Source organism: Phyllostomus discolor, chromosome 8, assembly GCF_004126475.2.
Source record: "Phyllostomus discolor isolate MPI-MPIP mPhyDis1 chromosome 8, mPhyDis1.pri.v3, whole genome shotgun sequence".
Lineage (NCBI taxonomy): Eukaryota > Metazoa > Chordata > Mammalia > Chiroptera > Phyllostomidae > Phyllostomus > Phyllostomus discolor.
The window spans coordinates 32,768,351-32,793,827 of NC_040910.2; the positions used below are offsets into that span (position 1 = coordinate 32,768,351).

At 34.4% G+C, this 25,477-nt stretch overlaps 1 protein-coding gene across 1 annotated transcript in view; it reads right to left on the bottom strand.

The window, feature by feature from the left end:
* Nucleotides 1-689: 689 nt before the first annotated feature.
* LOC114502699 (F-box only protein 8) overlaps nucleotides 690-25,477 on the bottom strand; it is a 35,572-nt gene continuing 10,784 nt past the window's right edge. Inside the window, exons 2-4 of the mRNA XM_028519823.2 lie at nucleotides 18,791-19,127; nucleotides 15,314-15,440; nucleotides 690-828 (exon numbers count right to left, since the gene is read on the bottom strand). Of these exons, the coding sequence (XP_028375624.2) occupies nucleotides 706-828; nucleotides 15,314-15,440; nucleotides 18,791-19,119 (579 nt within the window). The 5' untranslated portion in view covers nucleotides 19,120-19,127 and the 3' untranslated portion in view covers nucleotides 690-705. The remainder of the gene's footprint in view (nucleotides 829-15,313; nucleotides 15,441-18,790; nucleotides 19,128-25,477) is intronic.

Consider the following 25,477-nt stretch of genomic DNA (forward strand, 5'->3'; position numbering starts at 1 on the left):
GAAAATTACCATAAAAAGACAAACGTATTTTGAGCCATTCATTAGATTAGTCTGAAATCTTTAATTTTAAAAATAGTAGTTCAGTGACATCACATCAAATATTATCCCAGTATTTTTTATGTCAATTGATCACCATCATTGAAGAGTACAAATGACTACCAAGTTAGAACAGCTAGGAGGCATCATTCTAATCATGCAAAACACACTGTTCAATGACACATCTGCAGGACTTCTGAAGTTGTACGTGACATTTTTGTGTAGTATTGATATGTAAATACACATATTTCATATCACTTGGGATTTATGAGTTTATTATTACAATTTGTCTATTTGATTTTTATATGGGCAATTTCAGAATTCGGAACTTTTATTTACCCAAACACATAAATTTTACAGCTAGTTATGAAGAAAAAGGACTGCAGCTTCCTCAAAAACACTTGGTTTTGGTTTGCTATTACAAAGATGCTAGGTTTCCACTTTGTGTGCACATGTGTGTTGTGTGTGGGGGATTTTTAAACCTTTACTTTCCTTATGATGCTAATAAGTTAAAGCTAGCAAAGAAATGACTTGTAAAATATATGAACCTTTTCTCTGTCTTTGCTCAATTTTGCAACTAGATAACTACTGCTCACTATAGTTTTTAAAATAAAGCAACTCATAAAAAGCATCACTAAACTCATTTCTGATGAAAAACTTAATTTTTTTTTACCTTTCATCAAGATAGATTCTCAGTTTTTTCCAATTTAGTGTTCTTGTGCAGAAGATAAACTTTGCTATCTCCTTTGGCGAATCGTCTAGGATACCCTTGGACATAAAGTAGTTCACCCCCTAAGGCAGAAAGACAAATCTCATAATAATAAAATCAGTCTTTATTTATAAATTTAACAATTAGGCAATACCAGAACAATAGCTATAAATTCTTTCTAGCATTAAGACTTTTTATAGCTTTAACATGCAAAATACAAGCTAGAACTTAAACTGAAACTATTCTTTATCGCTGCTGGTTTACATGCAATGAAAAGTAGGAAATTCAAAGTTAAGACTCCTAAAGAAAGTCTAATGCAACTCTCTGGCTCATGTCAGTTAAAACTAACTATCCCAAAATATAGCCTAAATTAGGGATGGGGTTGTTGAAGAGGAAAAGAAGAAACTACATATAGACTTCAAAACAAGCCTTATCAGAAACACTTCTGCTAGCCAACACACACACATACACAGGCACACACAATTTCTTAAAGCTGAGATACACATTCTCATGCACTTTTCAAAGAACTAGTTTCTAGACAAAAAAGATTCTCCAAATGAAAGGCTAACAACTTTATTCTGAAAAGAAAAATAATTAAATTATTTACCTTAAAGCAAAGTGGGCACAATTCCAGGCCAGTTTATGGGCTGCGCACACTTTGGCTTTAAGCATTGCTATATTCTACAAGAATTTATTTCCAACACACACTGAGGCAAAACATAAAACAATTTATGTTTTTCATAGGATTTATCTTTGAATTTCCTTTTCTCTGCATGCAAAGTTTTCCAGAGAAGCATTACCCATAGATTGTACCTACTTTAGATTTAAACCACCAACAACAAAACATCAACAACAACAAAAAAATCAAACACTAAAACTAATGTTCTCTCAATGTATATGGAGGCCACATTCAAATGATTGCCTTAAGTGGATTTGAATGTGCAATTATTGAAATAAAAGGCAGGTGTGTTTATTTCAACTCACAGTTATCCAGATACATGCATTACCATGAATGCTCGGGTCTGGATAATAGCATATTGTGTGCAGTTAATCGGTAGAGAAAATGACGTATTATATACACCCAACATACTGTTTTCACACATAAATTCCTTCAGCATTTCTTTCCCTTACACTTACGCAGTACTCAGATATATTACAAACTTTAAGAATTCAAAAAGTTGTAAGATTTTTATAAAATGCTCTTAAAACTCTCACAAAATTTTCATACTGAAAAATGTTAAAAAATAATTTGGTACCACAAGGTAATGCTTTTGAAAGGTTATAATTATCTGTAAATTGTAATTCAAAGATAAGTTTTTTTATATAAAACTAATTGTATGAGCCATCAGATAACATCCTAATAAGAATTTTAATAGGACCAAAGCGGTCCTAAAGCACTGATTCCAAAAATGTATAGAAAGAACAAAATGTGTTATCCTGAAACTTCCTTGTCAACTCAATTGGAAGCCATATTTCAGACTGCATCCTCGATACAAGACTAGAGAAAGTTAACATTAGCAAGATGGAAAGCCGGAGAGTTTGTCTGGAATGCGGCTTTCAACAACTGTCTGAGGGGGCAGGAACCAGAGGAATGGTGATGCTTGTTCCCTCCTTCCTCCATTAGTTTGAATAATCGAGAGTTGACTGTATATTTAATTGATCTACTTAGCAAAAATTGTCAGGTATTTTATAAAATTCCTGCATTTAAAAGAATAACAATCAGAAGTGCTTAATTTTAACCCAAGTGATTCAAAGACAAAGACATGTTGATTAAATATTATTTAACAGGGTCTTCATTCATACCTACTTGTAAATCAATTTTTAAGACATGTAAAACAATTCTAATCTAATTTTTAAAAATTATATGAAATATATGCTTTGGCCATTATGGCTCAGTTGGTTGGAGTGTCGTTCTGTGGACTGAAAGACTGAGAGTTTGATCCCCAGTCAGGGCACATGCCTAGTGGTGGGTAGATTCCCCCAGTTGGGGCACTTACGAGAGGCAACCAATGTTTCTATCTCATGTCAATGTTTCTCTCCCTCCTTCCCTCCCTCCCTCGCTCTCTTTCTCTCTCTCTCTCTTGTTTGCCTCTTCTGCCTCCTTCTCCTCTCCCTATCTCTAAAAGGCAATTTAAAAAGTCCTCAGGTGAGAATAAATAAAATTATATAAAAATATTAGAAAACACTAATGTGATTCATTAAATAGTATATACATCTCTAATTGCATAATATATGCCATTTTAATATCATTTGATGCTCCTTAGTTATAAATTAACATTGGTATTTGCCTCACATAAGTATCATAAAAGTATACTGTTGGTCATTCCTTTTTTATGGATTACATGTTTTGAGACTTTAATATCTAACCTAACTTGTTCAGGTTTGAACACGTGAAAAAGCAATAAAAAAATGCAAGGGAAATCTATTCTATAAACATGGGAAAAAAAAACCCTCATATGCTACTGAGCCAGGGGATAATCAAAAGTAAAAGACAAAAATAACTGACATATTTGGCTTAGATGCAGAGAGAAATGACTCACTGAAAATAAAATGACTGATAGTAAAAAGCCCAAAGGTTCTGGAGGGCATTAATTTGAAGGAAACAGTGGTGGTGTGGTCTTAGAATGCTGATAGATGCACTAGCAAAGGCCCGTAGGCTGTTGGCAATGTAAACATGAAAAAAGTGAGAACTGAAGGTACAGATTAAGGATCCTGAATAAGAAGAATCAGTGAGGGGGCAGGGATAGAATCAGGGAATGCCCGGAGGCTAAGAGCCTTTGAAATTAAAAGTATACAATGCAATTACACAGCACCGTTAAAAGAAGCATACTTTTCAAGAAGCAGGGCCAATTATAGCTCTGCCACTCAATGACTAGCTGACATAAAAAATTTACCTAACTTTTTGAGCCTCAGGTCCTGATCAGTAAAAACTAAAAGGCTATTGTGAGTATATACAAGTGTCTAGCATAGAACAATGGTTAATTTCCTTTGTTTTTTAGATAGCTCTAGAGATAAAAATGGGAAAAGAAGGCACTGGATTTGGTGATTGAGAAAAAAGAAGCAGCAGTGACTTTCAAGAGGTCTCTTCCAGAGTAATGGGGACTCTCAAGTCCAAGTAGAAAGCTAAGGAAGAACAAAGTAAGGAAACAGGATAGACCACTCACTTGAAAAATATATTAGTACCAAGAAGTACATACATGACAAAATTAAAGGGTAAAAAGGTAAAATGAAATTTTTTCCAGGTAATTTGACCCTGCATGTCAGAAAACAAAAGAAAGAGCATCAACAGATACAGGAAAAGACTGATGTGCAGGAGAAAGAGGAGGTAATGTGAGCAGCAAGGCAGAGAGAAGAAGGGAGCAAGGGAAAGGATTGCGAATACAGGTGAGTCATTGTGCTTTCTAAACCAGGTGGACAGGCTAGCACTGCTGGTCCAGAGACAAGGTTTTAAGAAAGTGATAAAAGTGGAAAGCAGACTGCATGTCGGTTTCTTGTTAGGGAGGACAGAGCACCTGGGGAGAGTCAGAAAGCGAGCTGATTAGGATCCTGAGGCAGCATGGTAAAGATCTATCAGGAATAGTGCTGGGTGGAACAAGGAATCCTCAAGGAATAAATAAAAGGAGAGCCAAGCAGCAATGAGAACCCAGGTAAAATTAATTCATCATGCTATCTCTTGTTAAGTTTTTCTTTAGTAGACAGATGTTTCCAGCAATTCAAGGAAATAAAAGAAATTTTATAAAGCAGTTTCCATAGAGTGTCCCACTAAAATTTGGCATGTAAATCATAGCACCAAGCCTTATACGATAAAATTGGAGTGGTGAGCTGTTCTGTCATAATTTGTTTAGGTGGCAAAAGCAAATAATTCAAGAAAACATGAATGTATCACTAACACCAATATTCAGAAGTCATTCAGAATGAAGAAAAGATGTTCTGGAGCTTAGCCACCTATATTGTGCTCCTCTCCATTTACTCATGACTGTGAGAATGGCTCGTTCCACATAACAATTCATGGTTCAACATGTAGCTACTTGGTTTCTTCTATTACATAATTACCTTACTTTCTCTCGTCTTTGAAAAAGCCTGTTTAAAAAAAATAAATCAATATTATCTACAGTGTGTTTCAAAAGCAAAAGCTACCAAATATATATATATACTTTCAAAACCAGAAAATATATATTGGGAACAGGGTGAATTCTAGAAAACCAGGCATGCGAAGCCAAATAAAAAAGTACCGACTTTTGCTGTGAACTTAAAGGTACTCTTAAAAAAATAAAGTCTTAATTAAAAACAAAAGTGCACACTGTCGGTGCTCAGAGTACGAGCTATCGGCATAAGCACTTGGCAGGAACACTGTGCAACCGCTGGTCAGTAAAGGGAATCATTAAGAAAACCAAACTGTGGCATACGAGGGAGTTCCCTTGCTTCCTACAGCACTGCTTAGGAAACACATTTAGTGGAAATCTTGATTTAGCCAGTTTTCTTCAAATCTGCTGTTGTATGTCCACAGGAAAATCCTGTGCTGTGGCTACTACCTTTCAGGTAATAAACCTATCCTTAGAGCACTACATAATAGGAAGCAAACTGGATGGTGTAATTTTCTTTACTTAAAAAAGTCGAAGACTTTTAAAGTAACAATCCTAAAATTTTAACAATAATTACTTATAAAATGTAGTTCAATCTAGATCTCTAATTTTTCTTTCAACATGACACTAATATACTAATATTCAGTATACTGAAATTTAACATTTTCACATCAAAAGTGATGTAAAATTTTCATAACATCACAACATGTTATGAAAACTTTTGTTTTCTTAATTATTTCTAAAATATTATAGCACATCAGGAACAGCTCTCTACAGGTCAAATAACAGTATTCCCACTGTCTGTTTGAAAAGGGCATCAATGGTTAAGATGAGTGCTAATATTATTTCTTCTTTTATAGTGCCTTCAGAATTGCTAAGAAAATTGTTAATTTATTAATTTGTATGTAGTCCAGTAGCTCTCTTTCCTCCTTATTTAATCATATAAACATGTGCTGTATAGTGAAGTGAAAAAAAAAAAAAACCACCCTACATAGAACTTGAATAAGTAAAATTCACCTAGAGATATCTATTCTGTAAATAAAAATCAACACCTTGCTCTTTGGCAGAAGTAAAATAAATACAGAAGGCTGCATAATGGGCAAGTCTAAGATGAGGTATGCATTTTCATCCTGCCCACTAAGTTTCACATTGTTCCCTCCCTTCTGGAAGCTTCCATGCCTTCTCCTATGTGTACGACTGACCCTCAGCACATATTCCAGAAATGTCACACTGTGCATTCATTCATGGTGATTTAAGCTACTCATGCATACAATAATTATTATTCCCAATTCAGTCACTAGATTCAAAGATGACAGTAAAAGCTATGCCCAGGTGTTTTAAGTTGTCCTATGCACAAAGATTGCTTTATAAGAGTAATGTTTTCCTCTTACTGAGGTACCCATAATTAGGCTGTTCACAGCAAGGCTCTGCGTGACTTATAACTCAGAGGAAAGGAGGCAATGCAAACCGGAAAAATAAATGCAAAGATAATTTTAATGTTAGTTTGAAATCTGAGTGGCAGATTTAAGTTTTGCCTCTTCCCTCGGAAGAACAGAGAGCTGCCCATGCTACGGGAGAGGGGACTGATGGCTGTGAAGAGAAGAGAGAGTGCCAGCACCTGTGGCCCATTCCCTCTGATGCAGCTATGGAAACTGGTCAGATCGTCGCATGTGATTTGGAGGTGATGAAGAGTCATGCTGTTCAGTTCTGAGTATGGAAATACGGAAGGAAATCAGTTTCCTATGTACCTTGTTTAAACTGACAAGGACTTCGGCTTCCAATAACAATCTATATGTAACTTTTCCATACATTAAAGTGTACAATGTTCAGGAATTGCTGAGAACGGTCACATACACACCCTAAATTTTTGTAGCCAGAAGTCAATAGGAAATCGCACATAAAGGAAGGACCGTTCAAAGAAAATGAAAAGAAGAATGGGAAGTCCCCTTTAATGGAGTCCAGGGAAAATGGAAGAGAGGCAGACAGATCCTTCTGATTCTTTTTCACAGGGGAGAAAGCAATGACACTAGACAAAAAAAACATAAACTTCAGTAGTTAAGGCTGTACATAACAATATAAGGTCCTTATTAATTAGTTCTAACAGCCTCACACAGAAAAAGAGCCACAGCTGTGGGCTCTAATAGTCCCCAAAAGAGTCACACCAAGAGTGGGTAGAACAATAAGATGATGAATATGAAGTTACCCTCCGAATTGGTAAGTAACTACAAGCAATCATTATTGTAATTATTACTGACAAAGTTGCTGGTAGCTGAGGTAAGCTTCTTGAAAAACTCCCTTCTACTCTAATATGTCTGAAAATTAGAAAAAGAAAGCATTTTCATCAAGACATGGAGATAAAACTCTATTAGGTAGGTCTAATTAACAGTAATTTACACTAATGAGAAAGTGACACATCTGAACACCAATGTTAACTAATTTAAAAATTCATACACAAAAACTGTATTTGTAATATGTGTGCATACTGATTTAAATGACTAACTCTAGTTAAAGTTTTATATTATCCAGATTCTAAGATGTACATTCATAAATCTATTTTAACAGCTATTAAACAATTTAAAAATAGCATGAAAAACACAAAATCTTAATCGTAGAAAAGCAGAGAAGCAAGCTGGGATTTAAATGGAAGTTTCACTGCTAGCACATGTGTACATTTATTCATGTAATTAAAGTATCTGTCCATCCTACCACCATTTCAGCCAAGACTCATGTTTAATTTGAACATAGTTTTGGACCCTGAATTACTGTTTAAAATGCCCTCAAAGACTAGGTAGAACCATTGAAACAAGAAATTACTGTATGTGCAAAAAATTGCTCATCACATGCCAGGAAATGAAACAAAAGGCAAAGAGTATCACCATCTAAAGCTAGGAGAGGTTGGTGTGACCAATACACACTCCACCAGGATCATCATCAGGTGCCAAATATTTATCTACTGGAACCCAAAAGTTCCAAAGTGCTTGCCTCTTGGTAGTATAAATTGTACTTGTAACTCTAGTATAAATTTAAAGCTACATTTTAGTGAGCACTTAGAAGTACTAAGCTCTCAGAAGCACTAAACATACGTGATTAGTTTTTAAGATTTTATTTGTTTTTAGAGAGAGAGGAAGGGAGGGAGAAAGAGAAGGAGAGAAACATCCATGTATGAGAGATACATCAATCGGTTGCCTCTTGCCCTGGGGACCTGGCCTGCAAGTGCCCTGGATGAGAATTGAACCAGCGACCTTCCGGTTCACAGGCTGGCACTAAATCTACTGAGCCACACCAGCCAGGGCACATTATTTCATTTAATTTTCACAACACCACAATGATATAGGAACTATTATTTCCCTGTTTTACAGATGGTGAAACTGAAGCACAGGGAGTTTAATTTGCCCAAGGTGAAAATCATAAAACTAGTAAGTGAAGAGATACTTAATAAATATTTGTTAAATGAATATTTGTAGGAGTTTATCTGTACAAAGACTCCAGCTGACTTTCAAGAGGAGTTCTAAACTTTTATGAACTATATAATTCAACTAAAGGGGAAAAAAGAAAAATAATTACAACAATAAAAACCTGTAGTTCGGCCAAAACTCTAGTATGCTATGTTTATGCTATGAAAAGCTTTAAATTATAAACTCTCAAATTCTGGAGTCACCAGTCCAAATAATAAAAACCAAAAGCAATTTTACTCTAAACAACTCACACTAAATGAGGTAACAAATTAGTACTTCCCATAGCATACTGAGGAGCACCAAAACAAAAACTATCAGATGGTTTGATTGAAGAATAAACCATGGAATACTCTAGGACTGAATCTCTTTTTCAATTAAACTAAGGCTAGAAAACAGCCTGGGAAATTTGATGCTCTCTGAAGCTTCTAAAAAGATGAGTCTACAAACAACCTTCAGTGGACTCATTTTAAAGCACATGCTAGAATGACTCTTGGAGACAAGAGAGGGAGAGGGTGGCCGTGATATTGTATGGTCAGGGCAGAGTGCAGCATAAAGTTAAATTTAAAAAAATAAAATAAGTCTTTATCCTAGTACGCACACGATAAAGGTGCCTTCTTAACCATGAAATCAACACACGAATCAGATTAAAAGAGGTAGATACCTATACACACATCATGTTGCTCTTGAAAAAGTGAATGTCCTCCAGTTTGTATGACCTGACTAGTTGTAACCAGACTGAAGATACTGTTAAAGTTCTAGACAGGGGATAGTATTTGGTGCCTGAGAGGCATACTTTTGCACTTTGACTCTAATGCTGATACAAGGAAAGGGACTGTGCCAATGAACTTGAGCATTTTAGCTCTTCTGGGTAAATAATTCTTATAGAGGAAAAATTATATTTGGTGAGGGACTCCTTTCATTGTCAACTAGCTCCTTCTGCTGTGATTAAATTCTCATCAGCAAATCTGGGGATAAAATTAATTAATTTGCCAATGAGAAACAGCAATGTTTATTTTTATAAAATGTGTTTGAGATGACATCAAACTACTCTAAATTTGGTTAATAGCAATAATAGTACTGAAAATGATGATTATGCAGCATTAGCGTGTTTTTGACTGAAAACACCAGAAACTTCAATTCAAAAAAGTAAAGGAATTTATTATCTTGAATAACAAGGAGTTGCAAACTAATATGACTCCAAGATTGTTTAGTTCACACATGGCATTATGGGACCCAATATACCAATGTCCAGAAGTGTGCATGTACATGCATGTATACACACATGCACACATGTGTACACACAGTACTATTTCTCTTTGTCTCTCTTTAAAACCTAAAAAGTCGTTCTCCACACAATCTTCTCCAATCACACAGGTCAGAGCTGGGTTAAATGGATGTCATGGAAGTGAAGGGGAACAGAAGTGACATGATTAGTGTGGAATAATCTATACTCAACTGGAGGCTGGGCTGAGAGCAGCCTCTCAGCTGGTTTACAGGGAGGGGGTCTAAGTGCCGGGGTTTAACTGCTGCCTATCCAGGGCTTCTATGATTGTTTCAGAAACGACTTGACTGTAGGATATAGTGGTATCAGAAGGAACTCTAAGACATCTTCTGAGTTCCACCTTTTGTTTGCCCCTATTGTGTGCCAGTAACTATTTCCTTCTGGTAATTAGGTTTAATTACCTCAACCACAGCATAATTACCTACCCTCATAGCCTTTTGTTTATTATTTGTCTGGTTTTGTTTTGGCCTCTCTGTTCAGTGGCAGAAGAACCTAATACGACAAGAAGGTAGTCTCAGCAATCAATCTGAATTTTTGTATTTCTGGTGCCAATATTACCCCCTGTGGGTATCAAGGCCTCTAACCCAGCAGAGCCCACAAATAAGGGAAGCAGAAGTACAAATTTTCCAAGTGGCTCAGCAGTAAAAACTAGTGTTGCAGATGCTTGGATGCCTGCCCAAAGGCCATTTCACTCTATTCATTGCTTCCAGCATCTCAGTCACAGTTACTAAATCATGCTAAGTTTAGTCAATCATGTAATTCTTTCTGTTCTGTTCTCTGTGGGTCTAGGGGTGTTCATTTATTCAGTTCTGTTCATAAGAAATGAGCACATGTATACTGACGGCTCCTGAAAGACTTTTTCTCCCTAACAAGCGTAAGGAATTGGAGGAGAGTTCCTTTGCCTGCCGTCTTTGTCCGGAGGGGAACCTCACATGAGAATGGGATGCTCTGAGGAGTGGTAGCCATCTTGCTATGAAGAAAGGGCAAAAATCAACACACTGAGTGAGGGTCCATGAGGGGACCATATCACTGGAATAACTCTGGGACACCTACCTCTGGGTGTCATTGGAAGTAAATAAATGTATATGTTTAAATAATTATTAGTTAGGTTCTCTGCCCCTTCAAGCCCAAACACCCCAAACATACACAGGGAAAAGTGTGTCCTGCAGGCAGCGGATCATAGCACGTGGTACTGGCTGAGCGGAGGAGCAGAGTGAAGGGTACTGAGGACGAACTATTCCTAGATATATATTAGTTTATAACAAGCTAAGAGTTTAGGAATTTTAGTTTACCTTTCTTTCTCTATGCTATCAGGCACTGTTCAAAGTATACGTTCATCTTACTGACAAACAATACATTTGGGAAAAGCTTATCTGTAAATTCTTCTGATACCAATCAGGGTCTTCTATCTCTAACAATAAAAATAAGAGTTATTTTTCATCACTGTTGCTGTGCTATGAAGTAACAACAAAGAACATCCTTCTGCTGTATGTTAGAGCAAAAAATCAGGACGATTTAATTTTTGAGATATTATTCATAAGAATTGAGTATAAACTCCTGTGCTCCTTTCTATAATAGAGAACCACAAATTTCCTGTTTATATTTTAGCTGGTTCAACAACAAAAAGAATTTGTTATCTTGAAAATAATTTACTTATGTATTTCCATCCAAAACACATGCATGGGTCAAATTTAAAATATTTTCATAACAGATTCTAACCAGATCTAACACAATTCATAAAACCATATGCATGTGGGTGTTTTTGCATGAACACAGAAAAAAATGTGCTTATGTAGTTAAAAATAAAGACTTCTTTTACCTGACCACAATGAGGATATTATGTTTAAAAACTTTTAAAACACGTATTTACACAGACAAAAATAAACCTAAATAAAGTAAGAAACCAGGTGCATTATTAATTTTTCAGACTCTAAACTTAAAAATAACTAGGTCAAGAAAGTGTTCAACATCAAATGGAGCACAAGGAACGGAGCTTACTGAATGATAAGTAAACTCATTTTACCACATTGCTGCTAGTGGAATAAAATCAACACACGTAACTTGTCCATGCAGGGGAGATACAGCCTAATGTAAACAGATGGTTTGTAGCACATTCCTTCACTAGAATGTGATCACCTGCCACAAAGTACACAAGCTCATGCACAAGATCAAGACGTTACGCAAAGCTGAGATCACAATGGCATGCATATAACAACAGCGTGCTGGAAAATCGTACCACGGACTGTGCAGATCTTCTCCCCCACCCCATGAGCCACTGCCAGCAGTTGCTGTGGAGTTTGGTTACCCACATCCGTGACATGAACGGTGTCCTTTGGAGAATCTTGTTCCCTGTGGCTGTAAGTATTCTTATTTTGATAATATTTTAATGATGCTCGCTATCAAAAATGTTAAGTAAAGAACTAGAAATTATGGGAAAGTAGACTTTTTTTTTACAATACTGAACAATTATATACATCTTATCTCAGGTACTCACATTAAACACCACTTACATTTAAACATATCAAAACTAATTTACTTTTTAGGCTTAAATTAAGCCAAAAATAACACATCTGATGACAGTGCTCCAGTGAGGAGAAAAAAAATTCAACCTCCAAAAACTACTTACTAATTTCTAGCATTCAAAAAAACATGGCAAGAGTCATTCTAAGATTTGGCTAATGTATAACTCATACAAAGAAGTTCTACATAAAAACATCACTTAGGATATCTCTTTGAATTACATGATTTCAGTTTTGAAGCCTTGACTTGGATAAACAACCAAATTGACATTATTTATATTAGTCAGTGAAATAAAGTATAAAATATAGTTATTAAAATACTTCCCCTCATTTCTCTGTGCCTCTAAGTGTATTTCAAGATCTTTCTTTGCTATTTATATACTAAGGACATTCTAGTAAAGACAGAATTCTATTTTGCTATTAGGCAACACTTGCTAAATTACTAATGTTCATAAAAGCACAGAATCAAAATTCTGGAGCCACAGGTCACTTTGACTGGTGCAGCTCTGTGCCTCCTGGCAGCACTCTGTGCCCGTCTCAGAACAGGGAACTCAGTACTTCCGGAATGCTGCGGGGTATCTTTAAATCAGGCCAGGGAGTGAAGAAAAGGAAAATACAGCCAACTCTCAATAACAATGGGAGGTAGGATGAATAAGTAATTCTGAAGATCTAAAAACCTTATTTTAAATAATAACTTTAATTCCCTCTCTTAGCAAACATTTGACTTAAAAATTTTTAACTTTTCATTAGATAAAAAGAGGACTTCAGTTTTACCTCTTTTCTCTGCCCCCCCTCCAAACACTCTAGAGGAGGTATAACAAGAACTCAGTAGTCTGACATATGTAGCTGCAAAGATAGAAATATATTTTGACATCTAGCTTTTCCAATTTAGATATTTAAAAATATCCATCACATTCTAGTATATCTAGCCTATCTGTATTTTCATCTTTGCATAAAAATGGCTTTATAATTTGCTTAAAGAATGGATACTCCTTTAGCAAGGAATGACACTTACCACAATCAGTGTCAGCAGTTCCATCCAACGTCTCTGACTTTTGTAAACTACAACTTGGCACTTACCAAGTTACATTTTCCTTAGAATGTAATATTTGCAAGTGAGATGAATGGAAGATGACAGTTTTACTCAACATCTCCATAATTAGGATAGGAGCCAGCGAGCCTTGATAAGCTGGGCATGATAAGACTGGGGCTTGTAATAGCTGCCTTTCTGACTCATGTATCCAGAACGAAACACTGTATTATCTTGCTTCAGTTCCTCTCTAGTGATCATCATTCAATTAACTCAAGAGACTGATGCGAAATATGTACTTTATTATAAAGTTCATCAAATGAACTGTTTTAATTAGCAACAAGTAATGCCTAATTCTAATAAACATGAATAATTAAGTCTCTGAAACCATGTCACTCTTCAAACACATTAAGTGTGGTTAATTAAAGTCTTGTGCAGAGCAGGTACGTCACACTGCAAAATCAAAGAGGTGACATACTTACTGGTGCTGTATATTTAAACAGAAGAGAACTTGGATTTGATCAAAAACAAAGTAAAAATAAGTGTATTTTATGATAAAGGCATCAGAAAAATTTGAGATAAAGTGACAAGTTATAAAACCTAAATTAGTGATAGTTTATCTACTCATTTGCCTTCTAAAGAATGATTAATTTCTAATCAGTATTATACTGGTTTCAAATGTATAACATTAACTTATTTTAAATATCCTACTTATATATAAAGTTATCAGTTTTCTTTCACTAAAAGTAAAAACTCTTTAAACAATGGTGAAAGGAGGGAACAAATATCTTAATTTAAATATCTATGCCAGGCTTAAAAATTTGTATATATATACACACACACTTGTTATATTTGAGGGGCTAAGACTTAATTGATAATGTATATGTATCTTTTGTAGTGGTGTTATATTTTTCATTCATGTACAAAAAATTAACTCAGAGAAAGAAGTCATATATAACAAGCAAAAATCAAATTAACTTAAAAAATATGGTATCATTTATATTATATGAATATTTATAAAATCAGTATTTCTATTTAATATTTAAGTATTTTACATAAGAGAAACATTTCTCTAATTATAACATAGCAGGAGTTAAGATATTTTAGCCCTGGCTGATGTGGCTCAGTGGTTGAGCACCAGCCTGTGAAACAGGAAGTCACTGGTTCAACTCCCGGTCAGGGCACATGCCTGGTTCCTGGTTGGGGCTGTGCAATCAATGTTTCTCTCACACATTGATATTTCTCTCCCTCTCTTTCTCCCTTCCTTCCCCTCTCTAAAAAAATAAATCAGTAAATAAATAACATCTTTTTAAAAAGTTAAGATATTTTAAAAGCATTTGCATGATTTAAATAGCTTCCAGTACTGCCACAACAAATGAAACAAAAAGTTGGGTTTTGAAAATTAAGTAAGTTAAAATAATTGCCACTTAAGTTTTTTACACAGAAAATAATACAGAAATAGTAGTACTAAGTGTTATATAATTATTATTAGATTTCTAAGAATAAATCTAGTAGGTATTTAAATATCTATCTGAAAATATGAACCTTTCCAGGATATATTAAAGTGAGAATAGAGGGACAAAAGTAGGTGAAACAATTGTCTTTTAATCATTCTTATGTATTATGTTAAGAAAAAAATGAACTGTTAAGCAGTTATTCTTGCTTTTCCTAACCTTTTTTTTTATTTGCATTTGTCTTTTAAAAAATTAAATAACAAATATAAGATTATTCAATTATATAACAGAATCTAAAAGCAGTTTCTATGTCAACATGGAACTAGATTGTTAAAGGCATTACTTAAAGACAACATTTTGATGTATCCTAAACTAGAACAATGCCTTTTGTGATTATCTTTGATAAAAGTAGTCGTGTATAAACATAAACAAAGCAAGAAGAAAATGCTGCCGATAAAAGCTGATGAACATGTTTTATGTTCTCCACTTATAATGCAGTAAATCTCAATCAGGTCCAGCAGAGGACTGCATGTGTCATGGAAGCTGCCACACAAAATGAGCAGGTAGAGAGACTAGAGGGTGACATGGTAAGGTAAAAATAGCAATAACTCAAATACTGGGCTTTGCAGTGATTGAAAAGGCATGTGCGGTGACTTGTTATCTTACTTGCAGTTTATTATATTGGAAAGTTGCAGCAAGAAAGTAATAAAGTTCAACTGTTACAAATATTCACGTTCTTCACTTACCTCGTCTGGATTGGCATTGAAGGTGAGGCTGCCTTCATCCAGCTGCATGTATAATTTTCTAAAAGAAAATCCTATAGGTGGGTTCTTATTGTATATGGAACAGTGACCCCAAGTGGATTTACACAACCTGTAAAAGATAGAATCAGACAAGGGAACATTATTTAATTTCCCAAGTTAAATGTGTACAAAAATGATAAAATAGTAATGAAATGATATCAAATTAGATTTTACAGATCTAAAGTTTAAAATGTTTGCTTTTATATTTTTAAAATTTGTTTACTGGAGTATGATAGATAAATGCCTTCAATTTAGCAATTCAGATGGTACTTAATGTGAGTTACAAAGGTTAATAATATTCATAAGTATTATCCGAAGCTAAATATAAACTTAATAATAATGACGATAGCTAACATTTACCAAGTACTTACTAAATGCCGGGTACTAACAGTATTAACTTGCTTAATCTTTATAATAATCCTACAATGTTGGTGCTACAAGGGAAAGGAACACAGGCACCATAAAAAAGATGCCCAAGGCTGCAAGCAGATTTGTATAAAGGCAGGATGTGAACCCAAGGAGTCTTATTCCAGAGCTTGCAATCTTAACTAGGAGGCAAAACAGGATTAAGTAAAATATGTGCTCAATAGTGACATAAAAACAAATGGGGAGGAGATGGAGATTGCTGGGCAAGGGGAAAAATTTTTTTTAACTGTGTAGATTAACAACAGGCAAACCACACATTGAAATTGTTTGTAATGCTATAACTTCAATACATATACATCAAAAGCTGTGACATTAAGCAGAGCTGTTTTTAAGATAATGCTTGAAAACACAGGCTCTTTACTATCACAGTGATACATGATTGTTTAAAAATTCAATAAAATCCAAGGTGCTAACAGCTTATATTTGAAAACACACTATTTCTGCAGATTGGCATAGTTGTTTTGAACTCTGAACAGAGTCATTAGCTACTGGTCATTATTTGAAAGGTAATGTTTTACCTTATTACAATGCCAGGAATTCTAGCTATATATCACTGATCATAAAATATAAATATGTTACTCCAGAGACATGGAAAATACTGAAATTATATTGTCAAATATTTTTTAATAACTCTCTCTCAAAGTGATCTGATTTTTGTGTGTGTTAAAAAATCCCTACTTGTATACAATACACAGGTAATCTATTATAGAATTGTATACCTGAAATCTATATAATTTTATTAACCAATGTCACCCCAATAAATTCAATTTAAAACAAGCACCTACTTGTAGAGATAAACTTTAAATAATTTCATTTTGTGATATTCATTATTAATTTTTGGCTTTAACTTCCTTCTTTTCACACATACACAATGTACAGAAAAACAAAAAGTTACTTGCTCAGCCTATACCATCAAAAATTGTGAAAATAGTTGGGTAACATATCTAATTTAATATGAGAATATCTTCTTAATAGTTAATTTATATCCTTACATTATTATTACCAAAAAATAATTTACTTTAAAACAGTAAGTTTAAATGGAAGGAGACTTGACTTGGGGAGGTGAACATACAATACAATATACAGATGTGTTATACAGATGTACAATATGTATATATACATGTATAGGTGTATATATACAACATACAGATCTATTATACCCGAAGCCTATATAATTTTATTAACTGTCGCCACCTTGATAAATTCAATTAAAAATAAAGAAAAAATAAAACAGTATGTTTAGTAACTTTTTTAGAAAATTATCAATGTTTCAGTTCCTCTTTAACCTAGTCCCATAGTTTTTGACTTTTATTACTAAGCAATAGAACCTTAGTAAGTATTCAACACATCCACAGTTTAAATAAAAACTAAGCCAGCCTTTAATTTAAAGTAGCAACAATTTATCACTAAGAAAAAAATCCATGTGTCATAAAAAAGGGCATAATTATGTGGTAAACCAAAAGGAAGCATTTCTGAAAGAAATTAACCATCCAGATTTAAATCCCAAATGAAAAATACATCATTCTGGTTGAATTCATTCAGATGAGCTTAGATACAAACTTTTTTTCAAAGATAAGAACATAAGTTTGCCGGAAATACTAAAATGTAGAAAGGAGATTATAAATAAAATGAACCAGTTTTAAAGTATTTTTATTTTCCCTTATACTAATACATTTAAAAAAGTAACCATAATTTATTTTAAACATTACTAATTAATATAATTTCCTCTTACTTTTGTAGTACCTTCACTTGGGAAGACAATGAGAGAATGACAAGATGATTTATATCTATTTAGAGGCGGAAAAATGAACTATATAATTAAACTGCAATTCTGTTGCATCAGGAAGCCTGAGGAATGTCATTGTTGATAATACATTTTGACTAAAGATTGCTATTTAGATAATGTATTAATTCAATTAGATTTTCATTTAGAAATCAAAGTCTCAAAAAGACTTTTTCTTACTTTTTAATTAAATTTATCACAGTGACATTGATTAATAGGATCATACAGGTTTTGATGTACATTTCTCTTTTTTTTACATTATTTTTTCATTAACATTTATCACCCCCATACCCTCTTCCACCTCCATCACACCCTTCATGCCCAATAATCTCAAGTGTACATTTCTATGATGCATGATCTGTAGAGTGCATTGCATGCTTTGTAAAAGGCATGTTTTATATTATTATGCTGTTCCTTTTTAAAATAATGAGATTTAAATAAACTATGGTAAAGGATGCTAGAAAACCAATGATTCTCCTATGTTTGGTACATTTTCACAACTCAAGTATATATGTTACTTAGGGATTAATTTAGGTTCCATAAAATAGATTCTATTCCAGCAAACATTCTTAGATTTATAGCTTAAATTTAAACTGGCATAATAGCTACTAAAATTTCTATAATTTATATTCAGTTTAGAAAATAGATCATCTCCTTGTTTTCTAATCTTTGCCTACTTCATTGAATACATGGTGGTTAGAAAAAAAAGTAGGCAAAATAGTCACCAAAGTTTGTGCTAATAAGCACCTCTGATAAAAAAATATAAATGAGTAAACAAACACACACATACGCCATCTGTACCAATAAAAACAGTAAGATTTGAAGAATATTTATTGATTTTTAGGTATGCCTATTCTTTATAAGGGGAGCACAAACTACACCAGCTTTAGATGATAAGTTCTCACTTAACAATTTATATTTTTAGACTAAACTGACAATTTCTGATTTGTAACAACTGACACATCTTGATTGGTAACCTCTCTTCTAACTGTAATTCATTATTTTCTTTCATACCGACCTTCTTTTCCCAATATCAAATTTGACTGTGATGATAACTCTATCTTTGTATTTCCAGGTTTTAATAAAGAACAACTTAAATACAAGTCCTGGTGACAGAAATATTTCATAACACATGTATATCTAGTATGAAAAGAACAGTTAAGATGATATGTTTAGAGATATCTGAATTGAACATGGTGGGTTAAACTTACCCTTGCCACAGAAGTTCATCGTTAGCGAGGTCCTGCCAAACACATGAAGCTAAGCAGAGGTCAGTTGCATTCAGGTAGGACAAGATGGTAAAGCTTAGCTCGGGGGGCAACATTTCCAAATTAATGAATCCTTCCTGTTCTTTAGATTTCCTTGCCTTCAAGAGATGATATATATCAATGCCTCCTTGGACTTGTTTACGATGACTGGAGTTAGAAATGCTGCTGGCAGCCATCCTCCTGCTCTGCTCTCTGCTGAGGTAGCCTTGTTCACTATAGCCTTCCTGTTGTAGCTGCTGGTTTCTGGCCACTCTCCACAGCCCCTGACCCATCTGCAAGCCTGGGAGAAAGCCAAATGCAAACGGTCACATTAAAAAAGGAACCTGCCTTTCCCAGTGGTGTGACTCTGACATGAAACATTCATTTATCAGAATTAACATTCCTCATTAAAGCATATTAAGGAGTAATATATTACAAAGCATAGCTGGTATATCGTAAGTAGAAAACTTGGACAAAGAAAGTTTCAGAAATATTTGGTTTGATTATCACCTTTATCCCAGTTTACTAACTACTTTTAAAGTCCACAGGTGACATAATAATTTTTCACATGGTGAGATTTAAAAGTTACTGGTGTCCTAAAGACTTACAAATTATAATCATGTGGACTTATGGGCCAGTATTAAATAGAGCTCTGATCAGAGCACAGGACTTGAGTTAAAAGGCCTCTAGACCCTGCTTTTTATCACAACTCAGGCTAAACTAAGCTAGCCCCTTTTAACCAAACCCCCAGATGCATAACAGCTGTGAAACAGGCTTTTAGTTTAATTCTTGCCAGTCTACATTTATGTTGTAGACTGTAATAAAATGTAACATAGGCCCTGAAGTCTAATTCAGAAACCTTATAAATTAGACACCTAGAACTCCATGATAAATAGCTCAATAATGACTATTTGGTGGTGGTGTTGCTTTAAATAAAAATCATAATTTATACTAATTTTCCAGTTCTTCTCCAGATAGCCCTGTGGATTACTGAGAGATAACTGGGAAAGGGCAGAAGAGAGCGTGCTCTAGTCTCTTCCACCTCCATCTCCACTCAGCTGACCCCCAACCAGAGCAGCTCCGTATCTATCTGTGACAAATACTAGACTTTACCACATACAAATACACAGAAAACAAATGGCCTAGAACATCCTATTTGATCTTGGCTTTAAAATAAGTAACTTTTCCTAGGCAAATAAATTCATTGAGGAAAGTGAAATCAGAAAGAGCTTTTAGCTAATATAAATAATTACTTTCATGATCTCTTTTCCAAACAAAATATTCTTGTTTTATAAACTGAAGTTGCTACTAATATGTGTATTTATTTCAAAAGTTTGGGGAAAAAACTGGTTTTTGTATAAAAACATTAAACTAAATTTGATAGCACAGCCTGACCTTAAAACACAGTTTTGTTTTAATTAGCTGTTTACAATAAAGATTAACAAAAACAAAAGAAAAACAAAACCAAGAAACAAAATTCACAGATAACCAGAAATGTTGAAAGTTACTAGGAACAACTTGAGTAGAATTTCAAAGAATGTCAAAGTTACTATTCTTTAGTATCTGTAAAGGCATGACCCACATGCACATTTCTTGCGTCGCTGGCCGTTTTTTGGACAATGGTCACTATAACAGGTCACTTCTTGATGAAAACAAACACAAAGTGTCCAGGATAATTTTTTACTCCTCCTCCTTGCAGGAGCTTAGACTTGGGATGGGAGATACAAAGAAAAGAAACATATTAATGATTTTTAAACATGGGAGATTTGTTTTTACAAAGAAACCACAAAAGAAAATCTTTCCTCCCTACAACACAAAGCAGGATAGTGGTGCCAGTTCCTCTTTTAGTGGTTAAGCTACAATAATTACATTCTTATTTTTATGATAGAATCTTAAGATAATAAAAAGATAAGCCACTGACTGGGAGAACATCTTTGCAAAACACTATCTGATAAAGGACTGGAATCCAAAATATACAAAGATCTCTTAAAACTCAACAAAGAAAAAAAAACCAAATAATCCACCTAAAAATGAAAAAGATCTCAAAAGATGCCCTACCAAAAAAGACATACAGATAGCAAATATGTATATGAAAAGATGCTCAACATCACATGCCATTAGGCAGTCACAAGACAAAACAGCAATGAGATAGCTACTACTACACTTCTACAAGAATGATTAAAATCCAAAGCAGACACCACCAAATGCTGGCAAGGATGGGGGAATGCAACATGGCACAGGCACTTTGGAAGGCAACATGGCAGTTTCTTAGAAAACTAAATATGCTTTTATCATGCACTCCAGCATTCATGCTCCTTGGTATCTAACTAAATAAGTGAAAATATGTCCACACACAAACCTGTTCATGAAAGTTTATAGCAGCCTTAGTCATAATTACTAAAATTGGAAGCAACCAGGATGTCCCTCGGTAGGTGAATGGATAAACTACAGTACATCCAGTACATCCTTGTGATGGAGTATTTAGTACTTTTTAAGGTTTGATACCTCAAGTTGTAAAAAGATACGCAGGGAACTTAAAGGCAAATTACTAAGTGAAAGAAACTGATCTGAAAGTCTACATAATATGATTTTAAGTATATGACACACTGAAAAAGACAAACAACAGAGAGAATAAAACAATTTACACACACCAAAAATACAGAGTATCAAAAAAATGTGGAAGGAATTTTAAGTTTGCTTAATGTTTAAATGTCATATCATATTACAACATATGTAAAATTTAATTATGATACAACTTTAACATTTTAAGACTCAAAATTATAAATAAAGTTATTTTGTTTTCCTCATGGCTATTCCTGTGTTTACCCCAGCAAGAAAATATCTAAAAATCGCATTGGCTAAGCTCATCTAGCCTGTCATTTCAGATTCTTAAACATATCCTTCTCCTTTGCTTTATAGCACAACTAAAGGCAAAAAATCAAACATGGTAACTACGGTATTTCAAGTTTTAAGATTTAAGGTATTTAATATCAATGTCTGTGTATTTCCCCTACAGCATCTTTCTAGTGGCATATGGTTATGCAGCTGTTGTTACTCTCAGGGATGTTGCTAGGGAACACAGATTTAAGGTGATTTCCCTAGGCTCTGGACTTTAATGGGGATCACTAAAATTGAGTGCTGAATGTGATACAGAAAGCATCCAGCAGGTAGAAAGAGGTAATGCCAGTCGCTGGTTCTTAAATTAAAAAACGTAATGGGGAGAGTGGAAGTTTTAAGTTCATATACACATAATTCAGACAAAAACACCCTCTATTTTCTATTCTTCTACTGTTAAATAATAGTGTAAATTGACCTTTTGGGACTCCATTTTTCTTTTAAAGCAGTTGTTGATATTAGGAAAGAACACAACACAGTAAACCACTTGAGGAAGATTAATATTATAAGTCTGTCCTTTGGAGAAAGGCAAGGGTGTTTACAGTGTTCCATCCCCACTCCCAGTCCTCCTTAGGGGAACAGGGACGTGGGATGTAGGTGGAACTGTCAGGAAAGTGATAAAACTCACAGAAGGACATGCTATCCATTGCAGATGTTGTGAAGCAAGACGTGGAAGGAGCAGTGTGGTGAACTCTGAAGTTGAACAGAGGAGTTAAAATCCTCACTCCACTGGTTATCACTTACAGGGTCTTGGGGGATTTACTCGACTATTGTAAGTTTTAGTTTCTTCATATGTAATGTGGGAAATAATACTACTTACAGTTCAAAAGAATGTTGTAGTAAATAACACAAAAAGTTTCATTGGACAGTGAATAATCACTAAGGTGTTACCTATTAACAAAATAATACTTTAATAAAGTGAACATTTCTCAGCAGGTGTGGCTCAGTGGATTTAGTGCCAGCCTGAGAACCGAAACATCACAGGTTTGATTCCCAGTCAGGGCACATGCCTGAGTTGTGGGCCAGGTCCCCAGCTGGGGGGTGTGCGGGACTTTCTTTCTCTTTCTCCCTCTCTTCCCCTCTCTCTGAAAATAAACAAATAAAATCTTTTTTACAAGTGAAAATAATGAGCACTCTGGTAAAATATATTTAATGATACTTCAATTGTCCTGATGTTCTGCCCACCAAATAAACTCATCTGTTCAGGTCGATACTTGCACAGCATGGTAAGACATACACATAATTCTTTGGCTCCTTTATTTACCTGATATTTTAGCCATGGTTATTTTCCCCTCATAAATGCTGTTGTTTATATCCATGACCACATTTTTTTAAAAATCTGAAACCTAAAAAACAAAAATCCTGCCTTATGTTTTGCAAAAATGTTTTTTTTTTTAAACTCAGCAGGCCTTATGATAGTGCCAACAGAAATGGCATGAAACAGGTCCTTATGTTATCATCAGTAAGCAGCAACATTTGGCTCTACAAGAGATGTAAAATATGATACATTTTCATGCTGGGTTCCTACATGATTTCAAACCCAAAATCAGTCATTTGTGCCAATTATTTGGTCAAAATATTAAGCTGCATAGTGGAATCACTGAATAGGCAAAGAGTTTCAAACTTAATAATTAAACACAAAACAAGATTTTGTATTTGAAATAAACAATTTTGGTGCAAATATGTATTTTGTAACGAAATCACTGCTGATTATTTGTTCCCTCAAAACAGATTGAGGAAAATAAATATTTATTTCTTGGAAATAATACTCTTATAAGAACATAATTAGTTTATTTCATGTACAAATAAAAAATAGGCAATTCTTGTAGTTCTATAAAGTCATTGCAAACACTTAGCAAATGCTGAACCATTGCTCCTAGCAGAAATGCATGGTTAGGTTCCTGCGAGCTTATGGACAAAACATTTTTGCCAAATGATCAATCCATAAGCTTGTTTTATGTGCGTTCCTGTTGACTTACTAACACAGAACTCACCAATCCTGAAAGCTTATCTAACAGGCATCTCTCTGTAAAGCACCATCACAGCCTTCTTAAACTGGGAACGCCAGACAGCTCTTCAGCATTACACTTGGGGCCATTTTAAACCACGAAATCATCAACAAACAGCACAAATGTGGAAAATGTGGCACTAAACAGACCACGGAAGACTTGTTTGCAACATGAGAACTGAAACGGGAAGGCAGAACACTGCCTTATTCAAGCTTCGCTGGCAGTGTGCGCCTCCACGGATGCAAAGTTTCTGCAGCTCTGCAAATGTCCAAGAACGACTAGAAGTGTCACAAGAATTGATTTGGGGGATAAAAAAATTGATGAGTAGGCACAAAACCACTAATACAAAATCCACAAATAATGAGAACTGTAAATTATTTGTAATATTACTCAAGAAGTCCCCTGCATTTTCTTCCAAATTTGAGTTTATCATGTTTAGAGGATCTATAAAATTCTAAGAGGCTTCAAAATGAAACCAAAGATATTTTATCTTGGTCTTCAAATGTAGAAATGGTACTTCATTACTTATTATCTGACAGAAGTAAGCAAAAATTTCACAATTACTTAGGTTACAGAGGAGAAATTATGCTAAAAATTATCTAGAAAGTATCAAAGTTAAAATTCTTTCAGAGGAGAAAAAATTATAGGGAAAATCATGGCAATTAGGAAACTTATATTTTGTTATTTTTCAGAATGGTAACAAAATTGATACTTATAAACAAAGATTTAGGTACTCTTTAGTAAGTTTAAATTCTTCACAGAGAATAATTAACACAAACATAACAAAATTTGGAAGTCCTTTTAAAATTGAATGAAGTATCAAATGAAGCAATGGCCAAATAGGCACATGAATATTATCCAAGAATTTATATTTTCCTGGAATTATGCAAACTTGGCTATCAATTCAAATACAGTCATCAAATAATGTCCCCTCTGCCTCAGAGCTATTATATGTTCTTTGGTTTAAGGGTCAAATATTTGTTTTCAATTCTGCACTACTCACAAATGCACTCCATGTGTGTGGGAGTGGACAGGAGACTCAAAAGCCCGGCATTAATGGCATATTGAACAGGGACTGGTAACCAAACTAAGTGATGTTGGATAGTCAGTGGTCATATCAGCTAAAAGATAGAGGGCTATTTTATTTTTACCTCATGTATATGAATTTCATAGTTTGGTGTTTATTATCATATCTTACACTTCAAATTTAACTTTCTAATCCTAAAATCCTATGCTGTCATAACCCAGTCGCTAGGATGACATCAATGGAAATTAGCATGACTTTAGGAAGATTCCAGCATTTTCCAAAAATAAAGTCTTTGGAAAATATTTATCAAGAAGAGTGCATACAGCTTCTTGCTTAGCTAAAGATCCGTTTATGGAACAAAGAGCCACTATCACCTCTAAATGAGCTGTTGTGCCCCTACCTGTCAACATTTTATATGCGCGTTACATGTAGGGTTATTATGCATCATTGGGGCTTTTCCTTCCAAAAAACCTTTTTGGTATCATATAGATTAATTTTAATATTTTGAACACTAAAATTATTTTAATTCATTCATAGTTTTAGAAATAGGTTTTAAACCAGAACCAGGTAGTAGGGTACCATCTCATTAACATGATTTATGACATAAGGCAGCGATTTCCAACCAGTGTGCCACGGTACACTGGTGTGCCACAAGAATTCTTAAAACATGCAATACCTCTATTTACTCAGGTGCACTGACTTCTTTTTCCTTAGATTGTC